This window comes from Mirounga angustirostris, unplaced genomic scaffold (genome assembly GCF_029215605.1).
Source record: "Mirounga angustirostris isolate CCGP_5_RB_7025 unplaced genomic scaffold, mMirAng1.0.hap1 SCAF_4, whole genome shotgun sequence".
NCBI classification, from domain to species: Eukaryota; Metazoa; Chordata; class Mammalia; order Carnivora; family Phocidae; genus Mirounga; species Mirounga angustirostris.
Genome location: NW_026991712.1, coordinates 184,510,702 through 184,526,548, shown reverse-complemented (window position 1 = coordinate 184,526,548; position 15,847 = coordinate 184,510,702). Strand labels below are relative to the sequence as shown.

The following is a 15,847-nucleotide window of genomic DNA, read 5'->3' as shown; positions in this document are numbered from 1 at the left end:
ACCCAGTGAGTCACGGCAAGCCTGTGTGAGAGCTGATTTCTTCCGTATGCTCCCCCTGAGGGGCGGGCCCCTCCGCAGGCAGCGCCTGTTTGGACAGAAGCACCCCAGCATCAGTTCAGGTCCCTTCTCTGAACTCTTGAAGGTGAAAACAAAGAGCCCACTTTTCACTGTGCGTGTGTATAAGATTCAGTATCAGTCGTTCAAATTACTTTTATTTTAGGGAATGACAGTGAATTTCAAGCATTTAGGAAGCTGTCAAAAATCTTCCCTTGTAAAAAAAAAAAAAAATCTTCCCTTGTGCTTAGAGATGGCAATGATTGTCAACGTACTTGAGACATCGACTTTTATAAGAGCTTAGGCAAGCAACATTGTTAACGGTGTCATAAATAGTATTATAACTTTATTAAAATGAAAAGACAATATTCAAAATAATGCAACAAAAATGAATAAAATCCTTTGTCCAACACTGTACACATAATGCAGAAATCAGTGCATTTTTCTAAAGCATGTCTTACCCTTCATTTAGTTCATACTAAAATATAAGCTTTAAATAGCTCAAATAGTATCATTCAGCAGTTTAAACTGTAAACAGCTTGTTTAACTGTTAAGAGAACATTGTAGTAATGTCCCTCGGTTAGTGAGCACCTTCTCTTTTGTGCTTATCTATACAAGACCCGTACCTCAAAGCACGGGGCGACCCCAGCGCGTGCCGGGGGTCTCGCTGACTCGGGGGGAAGCCGCCGGCCGGGAGAGTCTCAAAAGCAGGAAGACGCCGACGTGACCTGTGCTGGACCATGCTGCACGGTTGGTCAGAAGCGTTTTGCTCAAAAAGCAAACAATCCCCGGGAAATACTGAGTAGGAACCAGCAACACAAGGCCAGCTTGTGTTGTCTTTGTTTATTAATGCAGTCTAAAAAAACCGAAAAACCGAAAAAACCAAAAAAACCCCCCACACGCCCCCAGTGACGCTCAGTCACACAGCTGGTTCTCGATGGCGTAAATGACATCCTGAACACGGGCCAACGGTCTGCTTCTCCGCAGGAGTCGGCCGTGCCCCCCACCACAGCTGCGAGGCCTGCGCAACGGGCGTCAGCGGGCAGAGCGGAGCAGGAACTGTCAGCAAGAACCGTTGATGGGTTCCGGGATCTTCTCGCTTCCCAAGGGGTGAGACACACGTGCGCAGGGGAAAACCCGGCTGCCCAGCGCACTGCCAACCTCCCCTCAACGGAGCAGGAGGCAAAACCCAGGGGCACCCGGGCCTCGGGGCGATTTTTAAACCGGGCAGGTGGAGCCATGGGACGGACGGACGGACGGACGTGCGCCCTGCCCCCCGGGGCACAGACTGCTTGCAGAAATAAAGGAGACAGAAGAACTTCCCGGGCCCGAGAGCCAGACCCTTTCAAACTAAGCAAAAACGGGTTTTTTTGTTTTGTTTTAGGATTCCGATCTAAACAATACTGTGTTTTCTTCCATTTGCTCAATTTTCGGTCAGGAGTTGTCCTCCAGCTTGTTTTATCCTTCTGAATACATGTTACTCTAAGGTAGCAACTAACTGGTCACCCTGCGACTATGGCCTGAGGTTGCCCCACAGGCTTCTGCAGGTCTCTAACGTATACACATGTCAAAGGTTCCCCAGCCTTCCCTCCCCGCCAGCACAGCCTTACACTGCAGGCTGGAACAGACTCTTCTCCGACGCCAACAAGATCTGGGCTTCTCAGCACGAGCGTGCCCCATGGCTGCTGACCCTCTCTGTCTCTAACACAGAGGGTTCCACTATTTTATGCTGCAATCGGAAACATTTCCCTGTGAACCGCAACCAAATGGGGAAGTGGCTTGAGAACCATTTGCTCCCAGGGAGCCGCTGCCGGACCGCGACCCCAGAGCCTAAGGAGAAACCACATAGGACAGATGTTTGCGCTTCACGTGGCCACCTGGATCCAGTTTTGTCTTCGAGTCCAGCTTGTCTGCGGCCGAGACGGCACTGTGGTCAGCACCCAGGTGCTGGGTTTGGGTGCTTGCGTTTGTTTCTTCTGCTTCCCGAAAGAACTTCTCGTATTTGTCCAGGTACGGTGGTCTCTCAGGTAGTAGGTAATAATGTGTCGAGCTAACCTTCTTCCCATTTTCAATAATGGGCAGAATGCAAGGAACCTTATTGGCAGATCCTTCGCTGTTCTGTCTTTGCAGGGCTTTGCTGCTGACATACTTGGGATCAGGGGCAAAGCTCTGCGTCGGGGGCATGACCCCATTGAGGTAAGACGGGAGGCTTTTGGGGCTGGGTGTGCGGGAGTTACTCCGGGATAAAGGTTCTCTGGGTGGTACCTTGGGAGGCCTATCTTCATCACTGTAGGTGCTCGAAGTAACTTCTGCTGACCACCTTCTATAATCTGGCTTCACTGGCCTCGGAGGTATGGGGACCCTGGGGGGCACCTCAGGTTTGTCTTCATCGGAGTTCGGAGAAGCTCTGTGTATGTAGCTGGATATCCTGATGGCTGGCTTGTTAAAGGATCCGGCTGGTCCTGAATGAGACCTTCTTAGTCTTCGGTGGGTCTGAGACGGAGGAGGATTTGAATTCTGCACCCCTCCATTTTGGTCAGGGGCCTGGCTGAGATCTGCTGCAGAGACAGCCGGGGTATCGAAATATGCGTAGTTGATCTGTCCACACCCACGGAAGCTTCGCCTGCCGGGAACATCATACTTGAAGGCAGAGAGCGTACAGTCTTCTAAGAGGAAGTCCGTGTCCGAGCTGGTGAGGAATTCTACCTCGCAGTCTGTCTCGTCCAGAGAGAGGTCTTCCGAGATGGGCAGCGGCGGGAGGGGCCTGGAGCCCCGCTCACAGAGGGCCACGCAGGGGAAGGGGGACGGGGGGTTCTTTATGGGGGTGAGCGGAGGAGGAGAAGCACAGACCCCGTTCACTGAGAGTTTCTTAAAACCACACACGACTCGCTCCTCTTCACGCTGCCCCAAGTCTTCGCCCGGGGGAATAATAAGAGGGGCCAGGCTGGGCTTCTGAGCGGGGCCATTTTCTGCGAAGTGGCTGCTGTTCTTCGGACCAGATGTCGCCGCGTGCCCTAGAATGAACGAGAGGGGTGAGTAAAAGGCTCGCGCGAGCCCAGCCGCTCGAGGCCGAGCCCGGCTACCCGTGCGCCCACGGCTCTCTGCTAAGGCAGCTCACCGCTGACGGCTGCCGCCCTGAGAACACCCAGGGGACAGCCACAGGTGTAATTAGGGGCCAGAAGATTGCTAATGCACATGATCTGGTTCAAAGAACAAGTTATCTCTTCCATCTCCCTCGGACATGTGCGCGGTGCACACCCACACATCTCGGCAGGTTTTGTGACGTGTGCAAAATTCACAGACGACGAGCAGCGTATAATTTCCGTGATGACCGCACCACGCCAGCCTGGCAGGTAAGAGATGCGGCGACACGAGGCAGGCAGGGTGTGCGTGAGGCGACACCGGGTCCGCTCCGTTAGTGCCAACGTGACGTCAGGAGAGCACGGGCCTGCTTGCAATGTGCTAAATGCTCCTGACAAAAATCTAAGGAAGGGCGCCTGGGTGGCTCAGTCGGTTAAGCGACTGCCTTCGGCTCAGGTCATGATCCTGGAGTCCCGGGATCGAGTCCCGCATCGGGCTCCCTGCTCAGCGGGGAGTCTGCTTCTCCCTCTGACCCTCCCCCCCTCATGCTCTCTCTATCTCATTCTCTCTCTCAAATAAATAAATAAATAAAATCTTTAAAAAAAAAAAATCTAAGGAACACAGTGTCCACGTCAGAAGTGCCAGGCGGCCCATCACACACTTTCCTAAGTATTTTATCCACATGGACACTACTTGATGATCTCCCTCGGATGCGTACCCGATACTCGTAAGAGAGAGGAGAGATCTCACCCAAGGCCTCTGAAAGTTAAATGTGGATCAGAGCTGGGATCAGAATTCAATGACTGTGAAAGATCACACTTGCACAAATAGGTCGGTGACTCAGGACGAGGGCAGGGCGCCTCGAGAGCCGGGCACGGTTCTCTTCAGAACCTGCTGCCACCAGGGGTCAGGCTCCTGCTGGAAACGACTCAGGTGGCTTCCTCACTTCAGCATGGTGCTGGAGGACCAGCCAGGGCCAGCCAGGGCCATCCCCATCCCCACTGCCAACTTGCTCCTCAAGCACTAGCCCCGCTTGGATTTCCGGACACATACCAAGAGATGTTAGGTGCTCCTGAGCCGTAGAGTTGAGGCTGTAGGCCATGGTGATTGGGTCAATGTTCAAAAAGTGACTGAAAGGAAAGGAAAAACAGCTTGGTCATAAACAAGGAGCCATCCTATTCTCGATCTCATTTTAACATCATGGGTTTGGAGATCTCAGGGCCATTCTGTCCTGCGCTTACTTTTCAAACTCACTGCGGCCACCCCAGCAGGTCCTCACGGTCCTCATGGCTTGGCCATCATGCAGAAATCCAGTTTTTAATGGGACTCTAATCTCCTGAGCAGCAACTCCTGCCGTGGACATGGTGTCTGACTCTGGGAGGTCTCCACACTTGTGAGGCCTAGGGATCTGTGGTCAACCAGTAGCTTGCATTCCCTGGGGGGGGGGGGGGGGGGGGGCAGAGAAGAGAGGAGAGAATAAACAATTCAGAAATACCCACACAGAGCTAGTATCAGAGAACTTGGGGGGATGTGGGACAGAAAACTTTAGTTACAGACGTTCACTTGATCCCGACCCTTTGGCATGAACTCATCCTTCTCACGACAGTACTTCAACACAGACACTGAGAACAATTTTGGGGAGGGGGGTTGGATACTCATCAAAGCCCTTAAATGTTTCCGGCAAAGTAAGGAATAACCGACGGCGAGCAAAAGCAGATCTCCCACTGCGGCCCAACAGATCTTGCTCGCTTGCCACAGCGCACACAGTTCTCTAGCCTCCTATGAACCGACCTTCCAGAGTGTGGCCGTAGTGGGCATGGAGCTCCCGGTCCCCCAAGCCAATAGGGTCATTTCACAGATCACTGTACTCAGACCTGCAGAACCAACATTCACTAGAACCCAATGCTTCAACTGAACAGGAGATCCTACGTGGCACCGGATCACCCCACGGCCTAGCACTGGTTTGGATTCTGCAGTTCAGGGTTGGCCCTGGGAGGACGAATTTTCCAGTTACCACCTATTCAAGAATAAAGAAATAGATATGAAGATCCCAATTTCCATTATCCTGTAAAAATCAAGTTCTGCAAGGTTGCGGGCTTCAGCAGGGGCCACGGACAGCTTCCTCCTCCCTTTGAAAGACAAACTTAAAGGCACATTCTTCACATTCTCCTGTACGAAGTGCCTTGTGATTCATTCGTGCCTCCCTGCAAGGCACAGATGACGAAGGCTAAGTAAGTGCCCTTTTCTTAATCTAGTAGTTCCTCAGTGTGAGGACCCTCTCCCTCATCAGATGGTCTGCGTCTGGGGTCAACCAGTAGCTCGACCCACACCTTCTTGCCAGAGGTGTTCATTAGCATCCATCTCTGCTTTCTCTGAATCTTCACGCTTCCTTAGAGTTGAGGCTTTTTTTCTTTCAGACACCAGGACACGATCTGTCAACTCTCTGTGTAACACTGACCCCTTCTGGGATGAGCATAGATGCTTCCTAACGCTCTCTCACGCTCTCCCCAAGCATGCGCACAGCCACCCAGGGCCGGCGGTGTGCTGAGGACGGGGGGCGACACAGATGAGTGAGACATGCATGCTGGGGGAGGGGGTACACAGGTCATCTGTTTTATGGACAGATCTGTCACCCACTAAACTCGGAGTCCAGGAAAGAGGCTAGGTCCCAATCATAATCATCACTACCTGAAACACAGCAAGGGCTCAAGGACTGCGTGCTCGCTGAATGAACGACGGTAGGCTACCATCTCATTACCACCACCATCAGGATCAACTGAACCTACGCAATGAATCCAGCACGGGGTCTTTTTTTTAGCTACAAACCAAAAAAACACTCTGCAAGTGCTTACTGTTTGTTTTTCATGCAAAAACAGTAACGTTTCGGTGATAAAGCGAAGACAGGGCCCTTACTGATCCTCGGCTTTTTACTCTCCCAAAGCCAGCTGCCTCTGATCCATGAGGCAGAGACGTAAATAGGTTTCAAATATTATTTCAAATAGTCAAGCCTTCTCCTGTGATCAGTCTCTCAAAGGTAGATGATTAAGAACAGGGGAAAGAAACCCCACCATTTTAGAAATCTAAGTTATTGGGAGATGTTTTTATTTTTTATTTCTGGTCTTCAGACGTTTGAGATGAAACCCACGTGTTTTTACTTTACCTGGATTGAGGAAAGCTACAGAAAATTAAAAACAAAAAACCAAAAAACCCAAAACATTTTTAGAACGCACTGCTCGGCGCCCCCTCCGGGTACCTGGCCTGGTGGTATGTGGGGCCCCACCCCCCAGCACCCCACAAGCACAGGCAAGACCACAGGGAAAGTATCTGTGGTGATGTAAAAAAACGAAAAGCCAAGATAGGAAGAAGAATATGGTATTTAAGTAGTCTGAAAGCACACGTTTGGAGATCACTCATCCAGATTACAGAAAAATGCTGCGGGGGATTCTGGAGGCCCAACCCCCACCTGTCTGCAGGCCAGCAAGTGCTCCTCGTAATTACTGCATGTCAGCCTCCTAATGCCATCTAAATCTTAGCTTTCAACAGAATGATTGTGTAACTATCGCCTCTGCTGGAATGGCCTCGGAATTCTAAACTCACATTTCGGTGGCCCCTGAAAATTATATATGCATTCTAGAAAGTTATTTTTTATTCATTGTTTCCATCACCTACTTGTTAGCTTTCTGCAGAAAAAAAATTTTTTTTAGTATAAAAAGAATTGTGTTCACTAAGCCAGCTCACTTCTGACCACAATAGTGTCTTTGTGTATTCATAGAAGGTGACCTGCCTCTACATTTCAATGGGGAATTGTGAATGGGACGTGTTATGAAACTGTCCGAACTTCCTACTTGCTTGCATGGGAGAAGCCAAGGAGGGAAACGTAACTGCATATTCTCTTTTGGAAAATAACTTCCAACTATGGGCTCAGGGAGGGGGACCTGCCGTAGGTTTGGAAGCAAACGTTTTCGGCGTGTTCCTGGGAATGCCAGCTGAGGCAGGAAGCCACCTGCAACTCTTTTCCACGCCCCTCTCAAAACGCCCCAAGTCTGCAGTGTGTGCCCTCCTGGGGGGAGGGGGGTGGGAATCAGGCTGGCCAACCTCAAGTTAAAAAGAAACCCACCGCTCCGGTGAAATTTCGCTAATGCCGCAGTGTTTCTAATGTTTCTGTGTAAAGCGTCAGGCCAGCTCTACCTGACAGTTCTTTAGGAAAGCAACTGCAGAACAGCCCTATGTGGGGAAATCGGTACCTCTCAGCACAAGACGGCATTGTTATGAAATGCAAACTGTGAGAGCGAATGCGGACCCAGGCAGCATGATGTCAAACAGGATCGGAATGACCTTGGGCAAAAGAACGTCCCCAAAATTCATCAACTAATCTTTGGCCTTTTCAGTGTGTCAAAAATGCGGTTAAATACCAATCCCAGATGGGAACTGTTTCCTACTAACCCCACTTTTTTGGAAAACTTCAAGACAAAAAATAATATCCCCTAAACCCATCTGTTTCTTGCTGCTGTCCTCTGATTTGCTCTCCGTGCAACTCCCCCTTCCCCACCCAGCGCCTTGAGATTGGATCCCCTTCTATGGCTTCAACTCTGCGTAGACAGCTCCTCAATCTCCTGAGTCTCCACTCCAGCCCTGGCTCAAGCTTCCACTTTGCATTTCCTATTGTCTGGTGATTATCTTTCCACTTGGACGGCCCTCTGGCATCTGCAATGCTACAAACCAAACTCCTGTCACTTACTTCACACCCCCTCCCCCTTCCCAAACCAGCTCAGGGTCTGCGAAGATCCCGCTTCTCCTACAGGCACCATTTTTAATAACCTGAGTTATGACAGATGCACATTCAATCGCCCAGTTCCATAGCCTATTTCTACACTGCTTCTCAAACCTCTCTTCCTTCCGTTCACGGGCACCGCTCTGCCCTTGGGTCTGAAAATACCTAACCTGCCCTACACACCAGTACCAGATCCATATTCCTGAACTGCAGTGCAAATTCAGATCTTCCACTGCTCAAAAATCTTCAAACGCTTCTAAAGAAAAGCTCTGTAGGCTGGCCTTAAGGCCTCTCTAAGAAGGCAGGCCCTGATCCACCTTCTTCAAGCTCTTCCTTCTCTTTCCCCCTCATCTCTGTTAGAATGCACCTTTTCCTTCGAGGCCATCTGTCACACCACCTTGTCCACTACCTGGCTCCCTGCTGAAAAGCCAGCGCAGGTCCCCATGTTCTTGGGTTATTTCGTGCCATGCCCCGATTTCTTGCCCATCCTCCAAATCTTTTGGGACAGGACTTTTTTTTTTTCCCCCTCCAGTGTAGATCCTGGCGTCATTCGCTTCTGATATTTGCGAAACAGAAAATACTCATCTCACTTTTTAAAAAAGTAATGACATGACAGACTCACGTGTCCTGTAAATCAGTGAAGAACTAAGGGATAAACCTAACGTGGGTGGACACCTCCCAATGATAATAATGTGACAAGTTTAGGTAAATAGCAGGCAAAGGATTTTCATTACATTCCTTTCCAAGATCTCAAGTGGACAGTTTGCAGACTGGGTAAAAAACGCTAAGCTTAAGTGGTTAACAATGTAACTTTCTAAGTTGGTTTCTATTACTGTACATTCACTTAAGCAACCAGGGCAGAGCTTTCTGAAAATAATGAATTTCACCTCTTCCACACTATTCCTTCTGCACCTACTGTTTTTGTGGCTAAATTTAAGGTCACTTTCCTTAAAGAAAACAAAACAAAAAAGGCTACACCAAAAAGCATACCATAGATGCTTCATTAAGGTGAAATCACATGCCTTTAGATTGAGGAAAGTCACTTTGAAACTTTTTTTTTTTTTTTAAACCAGGCTACCTTAAGACAGTAACCTAGATGTGCTTACCTTCCAGCAGATCTCATTAATAAATCTCAAAAGCAATCCACAAGAGGAGGAGGGGCACATTTTTGTCATACAACTCATCCAGTTCTGCCCAGTGCTTCCTTATTTAAAAGTGTGATGTAATTTCCTTCTTTCAATCTGGTTTTAGAACCTGATTTCTGTTTATTCAGGGTGATAAATGGTCTTTTCAACCTTATTTAACAACTACCTACACGACTATTTCCTTACCGAAGAGATAGAAGATAATCCTGTTCAAAGCCAAGATTTGTAAAAAGAAACTGATTTCGGAACGTGACAAATTCCATGATTTTATTTTTTATTTAAAAAAATTTTTCTTTTAATTCCATGATTTTAGATTCTCCCCACATAAACCACCATCTGCATGTTTATCTTCAGTCTGAAAATGCCTAAAAGTAATCACCTTTGAGAATATTAAAAACAAAACAAAATCCCATCATTTTTATTGTGTTAGTGCCTAAAGCACTGGCAGCCAAGCTATTCGACACGCTGAACACTGAGTGTGGCTGTTTTACCGAATTTTAACTTTTATTAAGAACACGAGAAGACTTACTGACGTGACACTCACATTCAGGTAACACATTCAGTGTCTAGGACATCCAGTGCTGCGTGAGCGGAGTTTACTTACTGAGCAAAGGACTCTTCACAATCAAAGGCCCTAATTCAGGGTTCTTCTCAGATTTCACCGTAACAGACCATGCTCTGGGGGCAGGGAGTGAAGGGGGAGGCGGGCAGGAATGTCCTTCGCGGTCCCCCTGCTACCAGAGGAAGCATAAATGGCCTTCATGGTAAAAGCATAGAGGACTTCACATCTTTTATATTAAGTCACTGAAACGCTCCTGCATGAATTCAAGGTCAACGTGACGGCTTCAGGACCCACGGCAATGCAGCTCCGCGGGGTGAGGATGGACCTTTTGTCCCCGGCAGCATCCATCGTCCCTTCAGTGGGCCAGCACGTTAACGGCCCACTTGCAGGTGGTAAAAACTGGGGCAATAAGGAAAATAATTTATCTTCTGACTGTCAAAAGCAAAGCTGAGTGACATAATTTCTTGAGTAATTCAGAGTATTTTCTAGCTGAGTATTTTAAGAAATGGCAAACTAACAAAAAACCTATTCGTTCCACAGCCATCGTCATCAACAGCCTTTTGATTCACTTGGTGTCCTGCACGGCCTTGTGCAGGGGTGAAGTATACCACAGCGGGGATGTGGCCTCTTGTCCTTTGTACTCTTCCTACAGATGCTACCTCAGAAGCAACACACACACACGGGATGGGAAAATATTATTCCTTCTAGACATACACATAATAGGTTTCCAAATGGAAAAAAATATGTGGGTTCTATTATAATCTTAACGACAAGGAGCACAATGGTCCAATGATGGGAAGGGAGTCTTGAAAACTTGAAATTTACTTAATGAGCACTGGAGTCACCCAATGCGTAACTCCAGATTGTTACAAGGAACATAAAACCTGTACAAAAAATAAACTAATTCTTGGAAACTTATCCGACAAGCATCGTTCTAAGTGATTTATATGTATAACTTATTTAATCCTCTTAACAACCCTGTGGGGTGGGTTACTATTATGACCCTCATTTACAGATGAGGGACTGGAGGCACACCAAGTTAAGTAACTTGTTCCAGGTCAATGGTGGGGCCTAGAGACTTAAGCCAGGCTCTCACCACACCACCCGGCCTCTCCAAGCCCCTGAGGCTCCTAACTGGGAGTAAGATCTGACCCACTACAAGGCTTGTGTTCAAGTGTGGCTCAGACTTTTCTGGGGATTTGCTGCTTGGTAATAGTTTTTTTTTGGGGGGGGGGGTTAACCCTTAGACTATCAAAGTTCCTGTTTTACTTCAACTCCTTCAGATCCTCCTGTGAAAGTTATTAATTGCAGACTTGGTCTATGTATCCTCTGGAAGGGTGGGTTAAGGTATCAATTTTATATTCTGTGACTACTTCAAGCAATTCTTTCAAAGCCCTCAATCTTTGAGAATACACTGGTGCCCCACCATTACAGAGCCCGTCACAACATGATACTTGGTATCACGCAGGTCTGTCTTTACCCATAAAAGGGGCCCCCACATACACCCAACGGGCCTCAATCTCGCAGCATGGATCTCGGCAATGGTGTTACAATCAGGATCCATTTTAAGTCTGGAATTTAATAATAGAACATCTTGCATTTGTAAAGCACTCTACAAATTACAAAGCACTTTCTGACACAGCATCTCACCTGATCCCCACCACATCCCTGTAAGAGGAGGCAGGGATTACACTCTGTGTTTTGCAGATGAGGATGTGAGGCCAAACATTTTCTGTTAGCAGAAAGGCCAGTGAGGCTCTTCTGCCCTCTGATCCAGCACTCCCCCGCCACACTTTCACTCCTGTGAAAGTCACTCTCCACCGTCTCTTTCACTCTCCACCGTCTCTTCATTCTAGGCAAAAACCTCACTTCTTTCTTTCTTTTCCTTTTTTTTTTTAAAGATTTTATTTATTTTAGAGACAGAAAGCGAGCATGAGGAAGGGGCAGGGGAGAGGGAGAGAGAGAATCTCAAGCAGCCTCCCCGCTGCTGAGTGTGGAGCCCGAGGAGAGGGGGAGACTCGATCTCATGACCCTGAGCCGAAATCAGGAGTCAGACGCTTAACTGACTGAGCCACCCAGGCACCCCAACCTCACTTCTCTAATGTTCTTATTTATCAGTAGGAAAACTGATGCAGGGATGGCCAAGAGAAATGCTCAAGACCTCAGTGTAAGCCAACTGCAGAGATAGGAACTAGAGCTCCATGCACAGGGTTTCCACCCGCAAATTCTTAGAGGGCAAGGATGAGTTATTTCCACAAATGGTTCTCAAGTGCTTATTCTGGAGTAGATCCTATGGTAGTGAAAGAGACGTGGCTGCTGCCTGAGAAAGCCTCAATTTAACCAGGAGACAAGAAGCAATTTCAGACTGTGATAACTTCCCCGGGAGGAGAGAGTGGGGAGGCCGGATTGACAAGGGTAGTTAGGGCAGACCTCCCTGAGGTGACTTTTTTAAACTGAAATTTAATGAGGAAAAGGAGGCAGCCATGAGAAGAATCAGAAGAGCATTCCACTCAGAGGGAATAAAATACAGATTATTTTAAATAATCTGTACCTGGCCAGTTTCATATGCTGTGGGTCTTCAAGAAGAGCATCAATGTCTTCTCATCCTTACCCACCTACTGCTTCCCCTGAAATGCTGAATCACGGCACTGTGGAGTGGAAAAGGAGTAAAACTCATGTAGCCAGAGCCCCATATTTTACAAATGCATTCACTGAAGCCCGGAAGATTCACCTCTTAGTAATACTGCCCCATTTTACAGTATGAGGAATTGGGTTAAAGTTATCAACAATGATTCCAAATTGCAGAATCCTTTTCCCCTTCTGAAGTCTGAGTCCCACACTAACTTTTCCCTATCTCAAAGCAAATTTCTCTATTATGCTAATAACTAACATTCAGAACCCTGAAACTCACCAGTTTTATCTACCTTTACAGAGCATGCATTTATGCTGTGCGGGTACAGCTGGATCTTGCTTATCTCGTACCTAGTAGGTTGTTCCTTAGCGTTTATGAAGCATGGCCAAACACCAGCACCAAAAGATGCAAAAGGAACCCTGATGATGAGGTACCAATTCAAATTTATTGAGATTAAAAGCAGAGCTGTTTCTCTGGCAGAGGGAGCTGATGACATTCAAATTCCTGGAATTACCCTTGGCACCACCTTTCCCTCCTCTGCTCACCTTTCTAAAGCAACTTGATGGTATGCAGACATTCAGGTCAGTTTCAAGCATGTTAGATTGTACCTGTAATTTAGGCAACTTGCTTTTAAAAGCTACCATTAGTATTAGCTGAAAGGGAGTATTATCCGGTTCAACTTCTGAGGAGCAGCAGTTAAGAGAGTTATTTCCAAACAAAAACCCAAGTCTACAGTATAATTAAATCTCACAGAAAGAGTGACCAGTAGCTATTGTGGACTGAAAGGAGGAGAAACAATTCACTGAAACAGTAATTTTACGTATCTGTTGAAAATATGAATAATTCAGACATTTCATAACAGCCATAAAAAAAGATTTGCTTTCCACCCTTATCAGTGACTGGTCCAATCCTGCTGAGCTTTAAGATGTAAAATATGCTTCCATGCAATTATTTATCAACCATCAACTGTGTGCAAGGCTGTGCAAGACAGAAGCTGTACAAGGAAGAGTTCCTGCCCTTAAGGGGTTTACAATCTAATATATGTCAGGTTATATACTGTTAGCCCAGGACCTCTATCACCTATTAGCCAGTATCCACTGAGACATGCAGCTGAAAATAAACCTCTGTGTGAAGTGAAGAAACTGACAAATGGCATCTGAAGTTCAGGCTAAAAGCTGTATGTATTTCTCTTCAAATCTGCTAATATCTGGAAAAGATAGCAGTACATACTGGTAACCAATCATAGCACAATTAACAAGAAGCCAACTTTTATTCTTAGCAAAATGTGGTCAATTGCTGAAATGGGTACCTGGCCTCCTGTCTTTGGTCTGTTTAAGTAAAACTTTGCTGAAAACTGTGTAATTACAGAAATGGGGGGGGGGGGGGGGGAAGGAGTTAAAAAAAAAAAGACGTGGTATGGTGAATGTTTCAGTATCCCAACAAACACATACCCTTTGCATTCTTACAGATTTCTAAAAGCTGAAAACCGTGCAGAATACTGTTCTTCGGGGGCGGGGGGGGGGGGGGCGGGAGGCATTTTAACCTCACCTTTCTTCACCTCTGACAGTTGCTTAGAAACCAGTCCGGCCCTACCTGTGTTGCAGGTGTACCTAAAGTCACCAACACATCTCCTTTAAAGCTACAGTCTATTCTGACTGCACTTAAGTTTATGACTAACAATCTATTCATATTTTTTATCAGGTAAGAGACTGGTTCCTTTCAAGCAATGACGAAATCCTAATAAAGACTTTGCAAGCACCAATACAGCACCAATCACGGTTAAGAAGTCATCTAATTTGAACGAGGCTGTGATACACAAATAAATACACACGCACCTACACACGAGAAACACCCAGTAAGCAGTCACGCTCCGAACACAGAATTCTGAACTTCCATTCCTTCGGAAGCAGTATTTAGGGCGCTCCGACCAAAAGATCGCGTTTCCGAGACGGGAGGAAGGGGGGGCTCGGAACTACTCCGTGGAACTCAAGGACCCTAAACCGGGGACGACCGCCGTCGCCGAGGGACCGCGCGGACCGGCCACCCCCAGCCCAACCTTCGGGACCGGGCTGACGGACGCGCGGTGCGCGCCGGGGCAGCGCAGCCCCGTTGTGGGAGGGAGGCCGCCGAGGCCGCCGCCAGCCTCCGGGCGCAGGACCCCGGCCGGCCGCTCCCGAAGCCCAGGCCCCCGCGCAGCGCCCCCGCACCGGCCCCGACCCCCCGTCCGTTCGTCTGTCTGTCCGTCCCGGGAGACTCCGCGTCCCGGGGACCCGCCCAGCGTCGGGAGTCGCCCGCAGCCCGGCGCAGGGGCCCGGCAGGGGCGGGGGCGCGGAGCGGCGCCGCTCTCCCCACCCCACCCCCGGCCCGCAGGCCCCTTACCCCCGCGGAGCCGCCGCTGCCCCACGGCGCCCTCCCGCGCATGTCCGTCCCGGCTGGCTCAGCGCCGCGGGCTCAAGGGCCCGGACACCGCGCAGGCGCCTCGCCACTCACTGGCCGCCCGGCTCCGACTGCGCTCCCCGCTCGCACTCGGCCGCGGTCGGCGCGGCGGCCGACGCCGCCATATATAGCGAGTGGCGGGGCCGTGACGTCGGCGCTCGGCGCCCCACCTCTCCCGCTCAGCCAATCCCGGCCGCGCGCCGCTTAAAGGGGCGATGCCGCCGCCCAGGCGCTGGCGTGGGGTCCACCGGCGTCGCGCGGGCCCGCGGCGATGCGGCCTTTGTCTCCGGGGAACCATTTCTGGGCCTCGGCGGCCTCCGCGCCTCGGCTCTGTCGGATCCGGCGGCAGCTGCCGAGCCCCCAGAATCCTGATGTTGAATTTTTTCCCGAAGGGTGGGGGCAGCTCGGCCTTGGCCCGCGTTCCGCCCAAACCAAAGGGGGCGCCGAGCGTCGCGCAGGCTTTCCCGTAGTTTCCTGGCCCCGGCGGGGTTTGGCGGGTGTAACCTGGTCCGCCGCCGCGGGGATGGCGGAGGACGCCCGGGCCAAGGCCAGTAGAGCCTCTGCGGGCAGGAGAGGCGTGGGAGGGACAGCAGGGGACAGCATGGACAGAGTGACATTGACGGACGGTGTGGGACAGCAAGAGGCACCGAGGGACAGGGTTGCAGTGTGGGGCAGAGTGGGACAGCATGGGACAGGGTGACACCGTGAGGGGCAGTGAGGCCACCCTGCCGAGGGCCTTTCATGGGAACGCTGAACGCGGTCCGCCCAGCCCCCTCTCCTCTGACCGACCACATGTTTGAAAATCAAGGCCAGTCTCTGGTGGCAGAAGCCCACGGGCTTCCCTAAGGAGCAGCCCCAACCGCCACCTGGCCTCTCCTTCAGTTTCCAATCTGGTGTTGACGCATTAGACCCACGCTGCTCTCAGCATCTCTGGGCGTCCGGGCAGCCAGTGATGCCCAAGGACAAAACACCCAAAAGCCTGCGGGAGGAGGCTTCTCCCCGCAACGGTGATGCAACTTAGGCTTATAGTTTAACCGTAAAATAAATAATACAAATGATAACAAACCAAGAGTAACTAAAGTAAGAAAAAAAGCAAACAGACAGAAACCCTCCAGTTTTAACCAGAACAGTCCCCTGAATGGTACTCTCTATTAAGTAGAGGCCAC

At 49.5% G+C, this 15,847-nt stretch overlaps 1 protein-coding gene across 5 annotated transcripts; it reads right to left on the bottom strand.

Annotated features, from left to right (window-relative positions):
- Window positions 1-368: 368 nt before the first annotated feature.
- On the bottom strand, window positions 369-14,772 carry ERRFI1 (ERBB receptor feedback inhibitor 1). Of its 5 annotated transcripts, XM_064589991.1 has the most exons (5): window positions 14,081-14,618; window positions 9,656-10,012; window positions 4,377-4,570; window positions 4,189-4,265; window positions 369-3,068 (listed from the first exon to the last, which is right to left on the bottom strand). In XM_064589991.1, exons 3-5 carry the CDS (start codon window positions 4,496-4,498, stop codon window positions 1,885-1,887), a joined length of 1,383 nt encoding a protein of 460 aa, XP_064446061.1. In that variant the 5' UTR covers window positions 4,499-4,570; window positions 9,656-10,012; window positions 14,081-14,618; the 3' UTR covers window positions 369-1,884. The 5 variants fall into 5 exon arrangements, with proteins under 5 accessions (XP_064446061.1, XP_064446060.1, XP_064446064.1 ...); XM_064589990.1 differs by lacking the exons at window positions 9,656-10,012; window positions 14,081-14,618 and adding an exon at window positions 14,625-14,772; XM_064589994.1 differs by lacking the exons at window positions 9,656-10,012; window positions 14,081-14,618 and adding an exon at window positions 14,736-14,760.
- Window positions 14,773-15,847: the final 1,075 nt, after the last annotated feature.